The following is a 15,857-nucleotide window of genomic DNA, read 5'->3' as shown; positions in this document are numbered from 1 at the left end:
CGGACGTTCAGCGCCGCTTTCCTGTAAGCCTAGAAGTTTGACAATGGTGTTTGAAAGTCAGTGGAATCATGCTCGACATTCCAAAACGCCATTATCAAACTTCTAGGCTTACAGGAAAGCGGCGCTGAACGTCCGACGCACACGTTTTCGCGTTTGAAACTTCGGCCTCAATCTCGGTGTTGTGGGACCACCAGAAGACTCGCGCTTGTTGCAGTGCTGTCGCCTACGCGGCTGGAAATCGTGTGGTGTGACTAAGGCTTTACTGCGTTGATAGTAATTTCTTTACAATGAATAAATAAAATAAAAACAAATTAATTAATTTTTGAAAAGATTGATAAATTTTGAATTTTGTCGTATTAGATTTTAATATATTTATAAATTTTTAATAAGATGTAGCAATTTGTTTTTTATTTTTTTTTTCTGTGAATTTTATATCAGAATCAGAGATGGCGCTGGTATCTAACAAGATAAGGATGGTGTTTTGGAGGTTTGACTATTTTTTTTTAATGTAAATTGTGAGTTTTTCTTATAAATATAATATTTCCTATATTTAAAAAAAAGTATCATATTTAATTCTTAAAATCTTTCAAATTATACAAATAAAATTTTATATTAAATATTGGTATAGAGGAGGAATAATTGGAGAGATTGATTGATTTATTTGTTTGTTTGTTTGTTTGTTTTTTCTTCAGATTCTGAATCACTTTTAAGCTTCCCAGATGATTAAAATCATCAAATACGTAAGTCATATCATCATTAAAGCATAAAATTTATATATAGTGAAAAATAAATGAATTATGTGTTTATTAAAGAACATATTTTGTTTTAAATATTCTGCAAGATTTATACAAAAAATATTAACAATGACATGCCAAATTTCTCATTTTCTTAGATTTTACGAAAATATTCACATTAAATGTGTTCTGGGCTTGTATGGAGCCTTGGGTAGAAGTTGTAGCAAAAAATACCTGCTAAGGAACATCTTTTTGAACAAATGAAACACATGGACATGGGCGTAGCCAGGAAGGGGCATGGGTGGGCACGCCCCCCAGTTAACCTGGTGCCCCTCCCCAGAAAATTACAGCCCTCCCCTAGTTAACCTTGTGCCCCTCTCCAGAAAATTACAGCCTCTACTAGGCTCCCCCATAACAAAACCCTGGCTACGCCAATGCACATGGAATGTTTTATTATTAATAAAAAAAACACTCTTAAAGACTATCTTTTGTTGTTAATTTATAGTGATAGAAATTGCTTTGGACTCGGAAGAAAATGTTGGTCTTCCCCTTCTCGTATACGCATTTATGATTAACTTTTGTATTTTATAAATATTTCTCTAAATGATTTGTGTAATCTTCGTTAACTGTTGAAAAATTAACTTAATTACTGTTTTAAGTTTTTGAACATTGAAAATAAGATGCTGACAACAGCTTATTCTCTCATACATACTCTTTTATGTAAATTTTCAAGAAATTGGCTGTGTAATCGATTATGCTTATTTAGTCGATTAATTTTTTTACCAAACGCGACAGTCTTATAAATTTGGTGGAGAAAACTATTTCGAAAGTATGGAATGAAAATATATATTTACTACTAAAAAAAATATATATAATATATATATTTTTTTGCTTATGGCATAAATCACAGAAATAACAATTCAAACTGTTAATTTAAATTAACATTTTAATAAAAATATTATCATTATTATAAAAAATTAATATGGAATAATATATAATTTAGTTATGTATTTTTTAAAAATGTTATTTTATATGATTTTATGTAGCACAGTGTGAATAATTACAACATTATAATGAAAATGAAAAAGTTAAAAGAATTGGCAATATTTGAACAGGAACAACTGTTACCCATTGAACTTCAAACTATTATGGTGGTTGTTTGTAATTATAGCTTAAAATTTTAAGTTAGAGTATGTACTATTTTATCATTATCTTGTTTTATATAGAAAACTAATCATATGAACCTTATCAAAAACTATGTTGAAATTTCATAAATAATTTTTTGTTTCAACAAGTATTATTTTAAATCATTATAATGTTTTTAATTTGTTACTAAATTTACTTCATTATATCAATTTTAGGTAATCAAGCAATGAAAGACTTTATTTTAGAGTTAATATTTTTACTGCCACTTGTAGGAGTGATTTATTCTGAACATTTTCCAAGAATAGGTGAGAATAATTGTACTTTACATTTAATATACAATAAGTTTGTTAAGAAAATTAAACATGAAAATTAATAATAATAATATTATTATTATTTATTTCTCAAGGACAAAGCCTCTTGATGGGGAAAATACAAAACTACAAAACATTAATTACACAATCAGCAAACATAATTATTGTAATAATTATCTTGAGGAATTAACAATCGCAATAATTTTTACAATTATATTATAATTGAAAAACAAAGATGCTAAACAAAGATTATCATAAAATAATTTCCAAAACTTTATTTTCACTTCCTTACTCTCCCTATACTCCAAATGATATTGCTTTCAGATTTTCTCAGTAATTCAACAGTTGAAGATCAAATGACAATGAATTAGTTCCACCGTTACATAATATGCATTCTTGAATATTCTAGAATGTCAGATGATTACGTAAAGCATTTGCACAAGATTTGATTCATCTTTGAACAAGTGCATTCTATTTGCTTAAGGAATTAGCCAATATTAACTGACTCAATCTCTGCATAACCAACTTATAGATCAACATATAAATAATTTTTAAAAAATAATCTAACTTTTTAGCCATTTTTAGACCCATTTTCACTAACTTTTAAAACTACCTCAGTTTGGATGATAAATAATATGGTCACTACACTAACAATACTTTTGTTTAACTGTCCTTTAAGATATAGTAAAATACTGTTGTATGTCTGAACTGCAAGAAAATATGGCAAACAAGATGAGTTTTTAAAATTTCTTTCAAATAGAAATCTATTGAAGATGTGGCAAATTGAGAATGCAAAAAAACTAACAAAAGCAAAGAAAGTATGCTCCTATCATTTTAGAAGTGAAGATTTTATGACACAAATCATATTTGCTGAAAGGGAGGCTTAACTTACACAACTTTAGATCTATGGTATTCACATTTGCTTCTTTGATGTTATTCTTTTATAAATGTAACTTATTAAATAACGTGGTTAAAGTTTACTATGGGACTTGTGTAGTATTAAGGTTTGGGATATTTATAAGGTTTATTATTCATAAAGTTCTCAATAAATCGTCTCTGCTGGTAGGTTGTTTTCCATTGCTGAATTATGGCAGCCCTAGTAGTATGAATTTTACATGGTATTGAAACTTATATTATCAGAATCAGTTATATTTAGTGATATCTTTTAAAATACCAGATACACTATACATAGAGTATAGTGTTGCTAATTGCCATAGAGCAGAATTGACAACTAAGTAAGAATCCTCCTACTGGTTTCCTTTTTTTTTTTTTTTTACTGCTAGTTGTCACCACAAGAAACTGTAATTGCCTACAGGAAATCATGGTACTATACCCACTTTTTCCATTATTTCTTGTTTGGTTACATCTGTTTTCACATATCACTTTATCCCTTTGTTGTTTGACATTCTATATGATAACAATTGGTCAACTTGATTTTGCATCATGTAAAGACATACTTTATGTTAATATTCATTTCATTTTTGTACTCTGGATAATGATACACAGTGATCTATATATATATATATACAGCACTCATTCTGGGAAGAATTTCCCTTCCGCCTATTCCTTTTACGGTCAAAAAGCATGCTACTCTTGTCATCATTCTTTACTGACTTCCATACTTGATAAAACCTGTTGGACAAATTTGTAACTACTTATTTACTTTTACTTCCTACCAACAGTTTGAAATCGCATGCCCCTGTACTTACTTCAAGGTTATGCCTTATCAATTTGATCTTAATAACCAGCTACAATTTGGTACTTTTTTTTACAGTATCCTAACTGCCTTGTTACTTTTTAACTGATTCTTTTAGAAGTGATGATTGTATGCATGCATAGACTTGATTTAAGAAACTGACAACCTCTATCTCTCAAATTGTATATAATGCAGAAATTGAAAAGTTTGGTTCATTTTTGACTCATCCTTATATGGTATAATTTTTTACATATACATATTTGGTATTTAACCTTTTTTAAACATTGCTGACTTAACATAGTTGAAAAAGATAATGTATACCACTGTCTGTTGGCATTATGTAAAAATAATTTATTCTGTGAGTACTTTCGACAATGAGCATGTAGGACAGGCAATTTGAAAAAATGTTGGTTGATGTTCGGTTCTTTTTTCTTGAATTTCAAATGTTTTTTTCTCTCTGAACAATTCTGCCTGAAGAGGACAGTTATATACTGTTGAAAGTACTTGCAAAATAAATTATTTTTACATGTATACCACTGCCTGTTAGCATTATTATCTTTTTCTATTAATATTTGGAATGTATAGCTATTTAAAACTTTATTATTAACATAGTTATAGTTTTTTTATGCTTTATATGAAATATATGATAATCATAATTTAACAGTATATAAATTTATTAAATGTAATATTTAATAAGATCATGGTTTTAATAAACCAATCGTATTAAATGTTACTTAATTATTTATTAATTAAAAATCTTGAATAATTTAATGATTATTTATAATTTTCTACTAAAATATATGAGCTCCTATTTGCTATCAGTTTTTAATAATTAAATGATTTGAATAAATTAATACATTTCTAGTTGATGGTAATCTGCTTTATTTTCATTCTTTTATTTATTAGTTTCTTTAATTATCATATTGTCTATTAATCTAAGTTATGAGAAAAATTTAATAATATTTTAATAAGTTGTTTATCTTATTTTGGCAGTAATTTATAATTGTATATTTTAATAATAGATTCAAAATACTAGTTATATACTTATTGAAATATCTTAATTGACTTAAATTTTTATAAGTTATGATTTTGTTTAGCAATTATTGGAGGGGGAATAGGAGGAACGTCTGCAGCTCATTTTGTGAGAAATTTATTCCAGAATCAAAAATGTGATATTCATTTATACGAGCCTTCCAACATTGGTGGAAGACTAGCCACAGTAGAAATTTCAGGAAGAAAATATGAAGCTGGAGGATCCATCGTTCATGAGAAAAATTTCTACATGAAAAATTTAAGTGAATCACTTGGTATGGCTTTATCTTTTACTAATTACATATAATGACTTCAATATTTTTATTTCATTCAATTTATAATTTATTAGTATATTATTATACCTCTGATATACAGTAACTTATTTCAGTAATACAACATGAAAAAACTAATAACATTTATAACAAAAGTAATTTAATCATATTCTAAGTAAAATATTGATGAACACATTATCTTAAACTAATTTATAAATTTCATAGTTTCTTCTTTTCAAATGGAGTGATATAAGTTCTTTATGTATAGGTTTAAGTGTAATTTTAATAATTATGATATTATGATTGATATTAATCTTTAACTTAAAAAATTGCAGAATCAATGCTATTTTTACTCATGACTTTCACTATAATTAATAGAAGAGCAAAACATTTTGTGATTTAGGAAATTTTGAAATAACAATGCTATGAAGCACTGAATCTTATGTTTAAAATTCTGAAATTTAGTTATTTATATTTAATGGTTAATCTTTCAATCATGCTTTTTGCAGCAAAAGGAAAAAAAAATCTTTTTGACTCACAATATATGAACAGTTTTATAAATTAATGATGATAATGAACATTAATTATGTTGTATATATTAAAAATTATAAATTATAATTGTATTAAAAATAATTATAATAAAAATTGTAAAATTAATTATATAATAATCTGTATTAATTTAAAACAAAAAAATGTACTGTATCTGTAAAAATGAATTATAAATAATGGTATAATATTTTAATGTTGTACTGTATTTATAATGTTGATTGTATAAGGTATTTCTGACACACAATTTATAAATGATCTCTGTTAAGATTTTAATATAAGTTTCCTCTTTATATGTTTTAATATAATATTCCCTTCCGTCTTTGTAATATTCATAGAATCTAAAATTTATTATAGAAAACAATGTGTTTTATTTTTTTTAAACTTGCTCTTTAAATTTCAGGTTAATTAGATCAAAATATTCCATTTTAATCTCACTGATCATAACTGTATATTAGTAACAGAACATTTTTTAAAGAATATGAAACTATAAATCAATTTTGAAGTGAAGACTATCAATCTGACAACAGTCTTTTCAATAGAATTATTTTTAATGGAATAGAAAAGATTTAAATTAGAGATGGATGTTTTCTTGCTATTAAATAGTGTTCTTTACAATAAGATCAGTATGAATGAAAAAATGTTTGATAGAAAGAAGCCATGGCTACTGGCTTTTGATTTTTTTATTCAGTATACAGAGTTTCAGTTTGATATAAATCAGTAACTATGAAGGATTTAAGAATGTTTTGATACAGGCAGTCTAACAATCTATGATAAATCACAAACAGAATGGTAAAAAATCAATTCAGATTGTTTCTTGAATCAGCAATAACAGCTAATTGATTGATCGTATACATTATAATAATTTATCATCATTTGAATCAATAAAAATTTTGTTTTCATTTACAAAATGTATGAAAACGTGTAATAAAATTGATTTTTTATTGAACATTTTATAACGTTTGTTTTGAAATTTGTCAAGAGGATAATGTAGATAAATATAAATTCCCATAATGTAGAAAGTTGAATTAAAATTTACAAATGGAATTGCAATTGAATTTTTGTTAAGATTATTATTATATATTTCAGAAATATTTTTTATAAGTCAACATTTCTTTTGACAAATAATAAGATTGATTCGCTATTTATATTCACCTTAATATACCTTACGTAATATATCTTAATATATCATACATTAACCTAAGCAACTGTGGAAATACAGGATGAGTCAAAAGTCATTTAATGACCTTGTAGAATTGGTATGATAGAAACATCTTATGCTTAGGGACAATCATCTTTTTGTATTAATCTGATGGTTACCATTTTGATTTCATCACAATTTCATTTAAAGGGAATGTGGTCAGGCAATACATAAAATGAGTGATAGGATTTCAAGAGAAATGCAATGGTGAATTGTTTTCCATCTAACTGTAATCTGTGAAAAGTTATGAAGTGAATCTAGTCAATTTCTCCATTTCCATATCTGTTAAACAACATTGAAATACCTCTTATGCATTGAGATGGTTGCCTGTAGGTATAACATGTTTCTAACATAATTTTCGTACTCAATTTAGTTTGATTTTATAAGGGTGATTTTTGACTCACCTTGTATAATGATGCTATGTGCATGCATAGGAATAACCACTTTATTCCTAGTTCACTAAAATTTTATACATGTCAACAGGCATCTGATCTGCTCCTACATGTTTTTCTAGAAACTACATTATTTTATATTTTCAATTATAGTCTCTTTGACTTCTATATTTGAGCTATCATCCAATTCTGCATTTTAATTTAGAAGCTTATTAAAGTATTACATCCTTTTCTTTCACTAATATCTTTTTCTCTTCATCTTTCAGTAAACTTATCTTCTCTGTGTTCTTCCTTTACCTTAGAATAGCAATATTCTATATATGACCTTTTCTTTGTCTTTTACTATCTAACCTCTCATATATGATTATTTAAGTGTCAAGGTAGAACAATCATGTATTATTTTATTTAATTAGTTATTAAATAAAATAATAATATGCTAAATAAATACAATAATCTCTTGTAATATCATGCATATTTGGAGAGAAAATCCAAATGAGTGATATAACAAGGGACTACTGTATATATAAAAATATTCTGAATTATTGTTTGTTAACTGCTATGTAAAATTGTAATTCATGAACTAAATAACTATTGATGTTTGTTATGCCCATCATACATATATTATGGGCAAAACATGTCTGTCCATCATTTCTTCTACCTTATTATTTCATTAGGTAATGAATTCTGTTGCTGAAGAGAGAAGTTCATAATGTGTGAATAAAAATTAAATATTGAGATAAAAAAGAAGTTCTTTCAATTATTAAGAAAAATATTGGAAAAGAATATTTGGAAAAGATAATAATATGGTAATAAAAAAGAAAATTGCAAGAATATAATTCAAATTATAATTAAATCCCTTTAGATTTAGTAAGAACTAGTGATGATTAGCATGTGAGAAATGTGACTGGGTAGAGTTAGTTGCAATAAGAAATTTTGTAGTTTGTTATTTTAGCAGTTGTAGAAGTTACAAATTAGTCTTTAGAATTTTTGATATTCTGTATTGAATATTAGTAATTCATTTTCTGTATGATTAACTTTTAGGAATTTTATATTTATTGTATATTTAATTTGTGTAATTTTTATAACTAATAGATTGTAGAATCCTTATTAAATGTTTGTTTAAAAATCTTTAGAAAACAAATTTTAATTTTGTATGAAGAAAAAAGGTTGTAATAACATTCATTTAGAAATTGATATTTTCTAACACATCATTTCTAATTCATTAGATCACAAATTTGAATCTAACATTGAATACGAACGCTAGATATTACAGGATTATTATTAAGGAAAGTGTACTCTACTCACAATACTTGGTCCTAAGAATCTACAATACATTTATGCTTGAGAGAGAGATGAGAATTAATAATTTATATTTTTCTCACCATGGCTTTGAATCCCTTGGATATAATTTGTGTAATGGTGCTGTTTTCAAAGGAAACTGATATTAGGATGCTTCGAAGTGAATATATTAATTTACATATTTTGATTGATAATGAATATATACATAGAGATACATTATTAGCAGTTTAACCTGTGATGTTAAAGAATAAAAAAGATTAAAATTGTAATTCAACTAGAATTGAAGTAATGTTTTATAGTGTAGCCAACAATTTGTAGATTGACTGTAGTTTAGCTTTAATTTCATTTTGTGCCAAACATTGTTAAAAGAACCCATATTGAAACTTTTAAGTAAAGAAATATAATTTATAGAAAATTAAGGCCATCTGGTGGTGATTGTAGATGATTTTTGTGGGAGACATGTCACTAGATGACAGAAAAACCTGTTTTCCAGAAAGTAGGAGAGCAGTCATCCGGGAGCCAAATCACTTGGTCTTTTGACAGACAAAGTGTCTTTAATTTCTCGTTGTAATAACCAATGACATGCATAGATTTATCAAGTGAGTATAGCTCTTACTTACAATACAAAAATAAAAATGAGGATAGTTGCTTGTGGATGGTTGATAAGATATAATGTTTAATTTCATTAATTGAATCAACTCACTATAACTACACTATTAAAGAATATCACGATAAGGCACTCAAAGATACATAATTTTACAATTACCAGGTAAGAAATGTTGATCGTATAACTCGGGCAACTTGTCTCCTCGGGTGTCTAAACGTCACTGAACGTCAACAGGTTTTTACTGCTCAAAGACATGTCTCCAGCGTGAGAAATTGGTTAGTGTGTCACAGCCTTTAGACATCTTTTACAACTCCTTAGAGTATGCACTTTTTAATTTAGACTAGAAATCAATTTACCAGAAGAAAGATAAGCATTTTAAAGATTTCTGCAATTTCAATTTGAAATCTTTTTTCAAACCTTTTAGACAACATTTGCTTTCATGTAATGAAACAAATTATTCATACATGTTAAATAAAATTTTTAACTTTTAACAATATTTTTCAGGAGCATCACAGTAAACATTTGCTTAAAAAATAATTAACAAATGGATAAACAAAAGACTAAGTCCAAAAATTATATATAAAGAAAGCTAAAAATATCAGGGCTTTATCAGTTATATTGATAAGATCTCTTGGAGATGAACCTTTGAATATCACAATGTTCAAAGGTTCATCTCCAAGATGTTAAAAGCACCCTGAGTCATAAATTTAACAGTGAATAAAATGTTTTTCAGAATCCTTTTTCAACTGATTTTCTTTTCTAAAAATCAATACTTTATTTATTTATTTTATACAATAGTTAGCCTTATGAAGACATTAATAAATGGTTCACTAAATTTTTGGAATATTTATTTAGATATTATATTTAATTTTTTCATGTCAAGGATAAATACAGTACAGTAATATCGTGCATAACAAAGAATAGTCTTGAAATTAAAGAACAAAACATTAAATAATGAACATTGGAAAAGCATTATAGTTAATGTTTGTACCTATAGCATTATTACAACCTTTTTTTGTCCATGTCTTCGATTATATAAAATAGAGAAAATATTTTATAGATTTTTAAGTTATCTATTATTTTAGGTCTGAAAAGAAGAGATCCTGTATCTGGTTTATTAGGAATATATAATGGAAAAGAATATGTTTTTAAAGAAACTAAAAATCAAGCTGTAAATATTGGAAAATTGCTTTGGCGTTATGGATGGAGCATTATTAAACTTTGGTTTTGGATTAAATCAATGTTGGATAATTTTGTAAGGTAGGTAGTTATATCTTAATTTTTACTTTTGATGATTCAATTTTTCAGTAAGTGCTATATATATTTAGGATAAACCATATAAAAACAAGTTACTCTGTATCCAATATACCTTATTATAGATGAACATATAACTATGAATATTTAAAACATGAATTTTATTGTTTTTAAAAATTTTTAATTTTTTCAATCCTTTGTTATGTAAAAATTTACTTAAATTGTAGACTTATTGGTAAATAACTCTACAATTTATGTATTTTTATCAATATTTTAATTAAAACAAATGTTTTCAATCCCATTCAGAGCTCTGCCTCAGGTTAAAAATATATAAATTACAAATTAAAGGAAAAAAAAAGAAACGTATTTTTTGAATGTTGTAAATTTGAAATAATGACTTATATAAATTACTTTTTTGTCAAATTTTGAAGTATGTATAAAAATGAAAACATAAATTAAAAATGAAATAAATTACATAGGCTACACTTAATGATGGTTAATAACATATGTCATTCTCTTGCCTCATTGTGTTATCAAGTAGAGACTGCCAAGCTTTGGATAATGCACTAATATCATGTATACTTCAGGAGCTAAGTTTCGATCTATAGAATTCTTACCATTTTCCCGTCTTTAAACTTGATACAGGTGCCCCAAACGTTGGTTTTATAGATCTCCCAGGCCTCGAGGTGGCATATAATTTAGTGCTCCGGAAGTCTGCTCAAATTTCCGGGTCGGTAACGTATGTCGCCAGGGCAGTAGTGTGCCTGATGTTTTTAATGTCAATATGACCTTAAAAACAACAGGCATACCTTACTATTCACTTAATATTCATTTTACTAACACTTAATATTCAACCGTGCGTTCAATTCAGAATAGGTTACGGGAGCATCAATGTGACCTTAAAAACAACAGGCACACCACCGCCCTGGCGACGAATGTTACCAACCCGGAAATTTGGGCGGACTTCTGGAGCACTAAATTATATGCCACGTGGAAGCCTGGGAGATCTATAAAGCCAATGTTGGGGGCAACTGCATCAACTTTAAAGACAGGGAAACGATCATGCATGCATGGAGGTACCTGTTCAAAGAATTTGAACAGTGCCAGGCAGAGGGGTGAAACGCAACACATGCTATGTTTATAACTCAGGCAGCATTGTTCTGGCAGTTTGACGGGGGATGGCATTTAGTTCTCAACCTGAAGGCCTCAGTGGAGGCTGAAAACATTAGTGTGTTTCTGCCGAATACAACACTGATAAAAAGGTTTTTGTTTGTGATGGTGTATTACTCTCTATAGTTTTAATTGTTAGATGTTTATTTTATAGTATATCACTTTTTACCAACATATTGAAATGAAATGAAATAATAAAATAAAATGTAATAAAATTTTTAATGATTTCAAATAAAACAAATTATTGAATTTTTCAGATTATATTATATTGATGTAATTTTTATTTGTTTTTATTTAGAATATATGTAATACAAGATAAAGGATATGCTTTCTCTGGAGTTAGTCAACTTCTATATGCAATGGAAAAAAATTTTCCTAATTATACTCAGGAGTCTTTTAAAGATTATATGATGAAGTCAGGCTTTTCTGAAAAATTGACAAGTGAAATTGGACAATCTGTAACTCGAGTAAATTATGGCCAAACTACAAATGTAAATGCATTTGTTGGTAAGTCATATTTTAAAATAAATAACTAAGTTTTTTTAAGAGTAGAATTTTCTTTCATTTTGTAAATTGTAATATTCAATATCTAAAAAACAGTCAGTGAAGAAGTTTGGATCTTAACAACTAACTACCTTTTTTTAGATATTTACATAACAACTTACTGAAGATTTTTAAAAAGTTTTTAAGTAAATGTTATAACTTCCTAGGGTTTAATAGTAGAATTCAATTAATACAAATCCATATAAGATTCATGCCCAAAACAAATTTGCATTTGTGATCTGGGAAACAAGCAAAAACTCCTAAATCAGTGCTAAATTAAAAAAGTTCAATACTTGTTCAAGAGATTTCTCAATATTGAAAATTCTTTTCTATTAACTTTAACTTTTCCATCTGAGTGATTGTGATTTTTTTTTTTTTTTTTTTTTTTTTTAGAATTTAATAATTAAAAATTTTTTGATTTATTTTAGTAGATTTTTCAACTTAAAAATGAGGTTTGAAAGTTTATTTTTGGATTTTGCTTACTCTGCATTCACATAATTTCTATTATAAGAAAGATAATCAGCGGTAAAAAATGTCTTCAAATTTATTTTGCATTTTTTTTCCTCTAAAATATTCTATTTATTTTTAAGAACCATTGAATATTGAAAAGTTTAATACTACTAAAATTTCAATCACCAGTTATAATGTTTTTAGCAAAATAAGTTGGAAAGATGGAAAAAGTTTTGAAATGCATAATACAAGAAATATTTGTAAATAAGTTAAAAGTAAATACAATTTTTCTCATTTTTTTTTTCTGAACGGTTTAAACCAGGCATGTCAAAGGTACAGCCCGTGAGGCAATTAGTTGCGGCCTGCGACATCAGTTCACTAATGCTATTTGTTTATTTTTTTATTATCTTGATACCAAAGAAAATGTGATATTTTGTATGTTTATGTTACATTTGAGTTCAACAATTTTGTTTAGTAAGTATTATTTTTTAAACAAATAATACTTAATAAACAAAATTGTTGAACTCTATTATTATTATTATTGTTTTTATTATTTATTTATTTATATTACTTAGAGATGTTTATTTTTTCATTTATTTTTATGTTTAATTTCTTGTTTACATGTTTTCTCTATTTTTTCTTTTGAATTTCAAATTAAAGTCTGCCTTGGCAAGATCATTTATTGCACAATTCTCACTATTTTGCACATAAAATGCATACATATTAGTAAATTACAGTTTATGCTTGTATTTTGAGTCTTCCGATTCTTATTTCCAGATCATTTTACAACCTGCTTCAGGTCTGTAAATTGGCCGAAAATGTTTGATCTGTGATTAAAGTTATTGCTGGAAAACTACAAATGGTGTCTTTTTTTATTTTATTGTGAAATTGCGGGCTATTAAAAAAATGTTGAGTCAGCTACTTTTTGAAAAAATTTTTGGCTACAAAAGCTAAAAACATCTGGCCCACTGTCATACTTGAGACAAAAAATTGGCACTTAAGCAGTTTGAGTTTGACACTCCTAGTTTAAACTCTTGTATTTGTATAAACATCCAAGTGAAATTATTACAATTTTAAATTATTATAAAAATCTTGATGACAATTGTTATTTTTCAATATTTCATTTATTAAAATGTAATTTGTGCTTTATCAAAGAAAGCTTTGTAAAAAATAAGATGATAATATTAGTTTTTTCCTATTATGTATAATTTATCTTGGAAAATTGTTTTTTAAATAAAAATTTTAAAATGTTTTAGGTGCAGTATCACTAGCAGCCTCAGATTCTGGACTTTGGAGTGTCAGTGGAGGTAATAAAGAAGTTCCTGAAAAGCTGTTAGAAAAGGCAAATGTTGTTGTTCATAAAAAACCTGTATTAAGCATTACATTGATGAAAGATGAAAGTTTTGAAATTAAAGAATCAATGGATTCTGCTTCAGCATTATATGATGTTGTAATTGTTGCTGTACCTTTGATAGATGGAATTTCGAAAATCAAATTTAATAATTTTCCTACAAAAATACAAAATTTTAAGGGAAAATACCATCGCACTGTAGCAACATACGTAAATGGAAAAGTTAATATGTCAGCTATTGGATTACAACCTGCTGATCATTTGGATGGAGTCATAACAATTAATCCAGAACTTCCATTCAATAGTTTGGGCAAAGTTTATCCTGTTGATTACAAAAAGGATGAAACAGTTCCTGAGGTTTGGAAAATTTTCAGCCAGAAACCATTGACTGATGATTTTATGTCAGAAATGTTTGAAAGTATTACAGAAGTAAAAGTAGTTGATTGGTTGGCATATCCACAATACACTCCTCCTGATGCTTTACAGCCATTTGTTCTCCATCCTGGATTATATTATGTTAATGCTATTGAATGGGCTGCTAGTGCAATGGAAATGTCAATAATTGCAGCTCGGAATGCTGCTCTTCTCAGTTATTACTATTGGATGAAAACGAGTGACATGATTGATAATGTACAGCTTTCATCTAAAGATGAATTATAAGTTAAAATATATTTAAATTCTCCCTTTAAAAGTATTTTCTGAACATTTTTCCAGATTTATTTTCTCTCTAAAATTTTATGAATTTCATAATTAAGAGATAATCATTTGAAGAATCATAATTACTTATTTCAATAATTTAATAATTAAACCATTTTTAATTTTCAATTTGTGTCATGTTTCTAATATGACTTCACTTCTCAGAACAAAAGAAAATAAACTGCATATGCAAGTATATCATTACAATGATCAAACTATTTCAATTTTAAACTATTGAAAATATTGAAAAATATTTCATGAAATTCATTGTTAAAAATGTCATTAAAAGAATTATCTAAAAATTTCAAAAAAAAAACTTAATTACTAGTTACATAGAAATTTAATGTATACTACTCATTTGCTTTAATGATAGTGAAAATGCATTCATTAAAGTAGTACTCTGTAGATAAAGATATTGTAATGTTTGTTTATAGAAATCTAGAAGTTCCTTTTACTAGAATTTATAATTCTCAATTATAGATGTTTAATAGAACTTTCATTCTAGAAAATAATTCTAATATTAAATATTTCATTAAAGTTAGTATTAAATAAGCTTTAAATTAGTGAAATAAAACAATTAAATTAGGATTATTCAGATGAATTACAAATGTGTGAATGATACTGAAAGATGTAAAATTTCTATGTAGGCAAGTTGAGAGAGAGATGTAAAATATTGTAAAAAGTTTTTCATTTTGTAAAATAAAATTAATGTATGATAATTTCAATGGCAAACTTTGTTTTGATAACCCTAGCAACAAAGTGGTTCAGAATGCTTATGGAGTGCAAGTCATATTTTTTTTATGTTACAGAAATTAACATAACTTACAGGTTATATGCATGAATATAATTATCTTTTGAGAGACCATGAAATGGTGTGGGTTAGGCTATATGCTGATTTTAAATTGCAATTATGAGCTTGCCTATACAGCAATGGCTGTGACCAAATGCATAGTACCGATATATGCAGTGGCAAAGGTTATGCAAAGTTTTTATTGAAATTAGATGCATAAACATTTATTTTATTATATATCTGCTTTCATCTATTATAAATCATTGCTCTGTTGTAAAAATTGGATGAATCAAATTTAAATACATTCAAACCTCGAGTTACGAACGCCCCTGTTTACGAACAAAATTTTAAGCGCCATATTTGCTCC

General features: G+C 26.8%; 1 protein-coding gene across 4 annotated transcripts; it reads left to right on the top strand.

Moving 5' to 3' along the window:
* The first annotated feature begins 450 nt into the window (after positions 1-450).
* LOC136990245 (prenylcysteine oxidase 1-like) lies at positions 451-15,727 on the top strand. 4 transcript variants are annotated; one of them, XM_067288636.1, is made up of 7 exons: positions 451-487; positions 693-740; positions 2,096-2,185; positions 4,985-5,194; positions 10,322-10,496; positions 11,959-12,167; positions 13,910-15,727. In XM_067288636.1, exons 3-7 carry the CDS (start codon positions 2,107-2,109, stop codon positions 14,662-14,664), a joined length of 1,428 nt encoding a protein of 475 aa, XP_067144737.1. In that variant the 5' UTR covers positions 451-487; positions 693-740; positions 2,096-2,106; the 3' UTR covers positions 14,665-15,727. The 4 variants fall into 4 exon arrangements, with proteins under 4 accessions (XP_067144737.1, XP_067144736.1, XP_067144735.1 ...); XM_067288635.1 differs by having other exon boundaries at positions 453-515; XM_067288634.1 differs by lacking the exon at positions 451-487 and adding an exon at positions 1,781-1,895.
* Positions 15,728-15,857: the final 130 nt, after the last annotated feature.

The sequence above is a fragment of the Centruroides vittatus genome, unplaced genomic scaffold (assembly GCF_030686945.1).
Source record: "Centruroides vittatus isolate TY-2023 unplaced genomic scaffold, ASM3068694v2 scaffold_861, whole genome shotgun sequence".
NCBI lineage: Eukaryota > Metazoa > Arthropoda > Arachnida > Scorpiones > Buthidae > Centruroides > Centruroides vittatus.
This window is presented reverse-complemented; position numbering and strand designations above follow the sequence as displayed.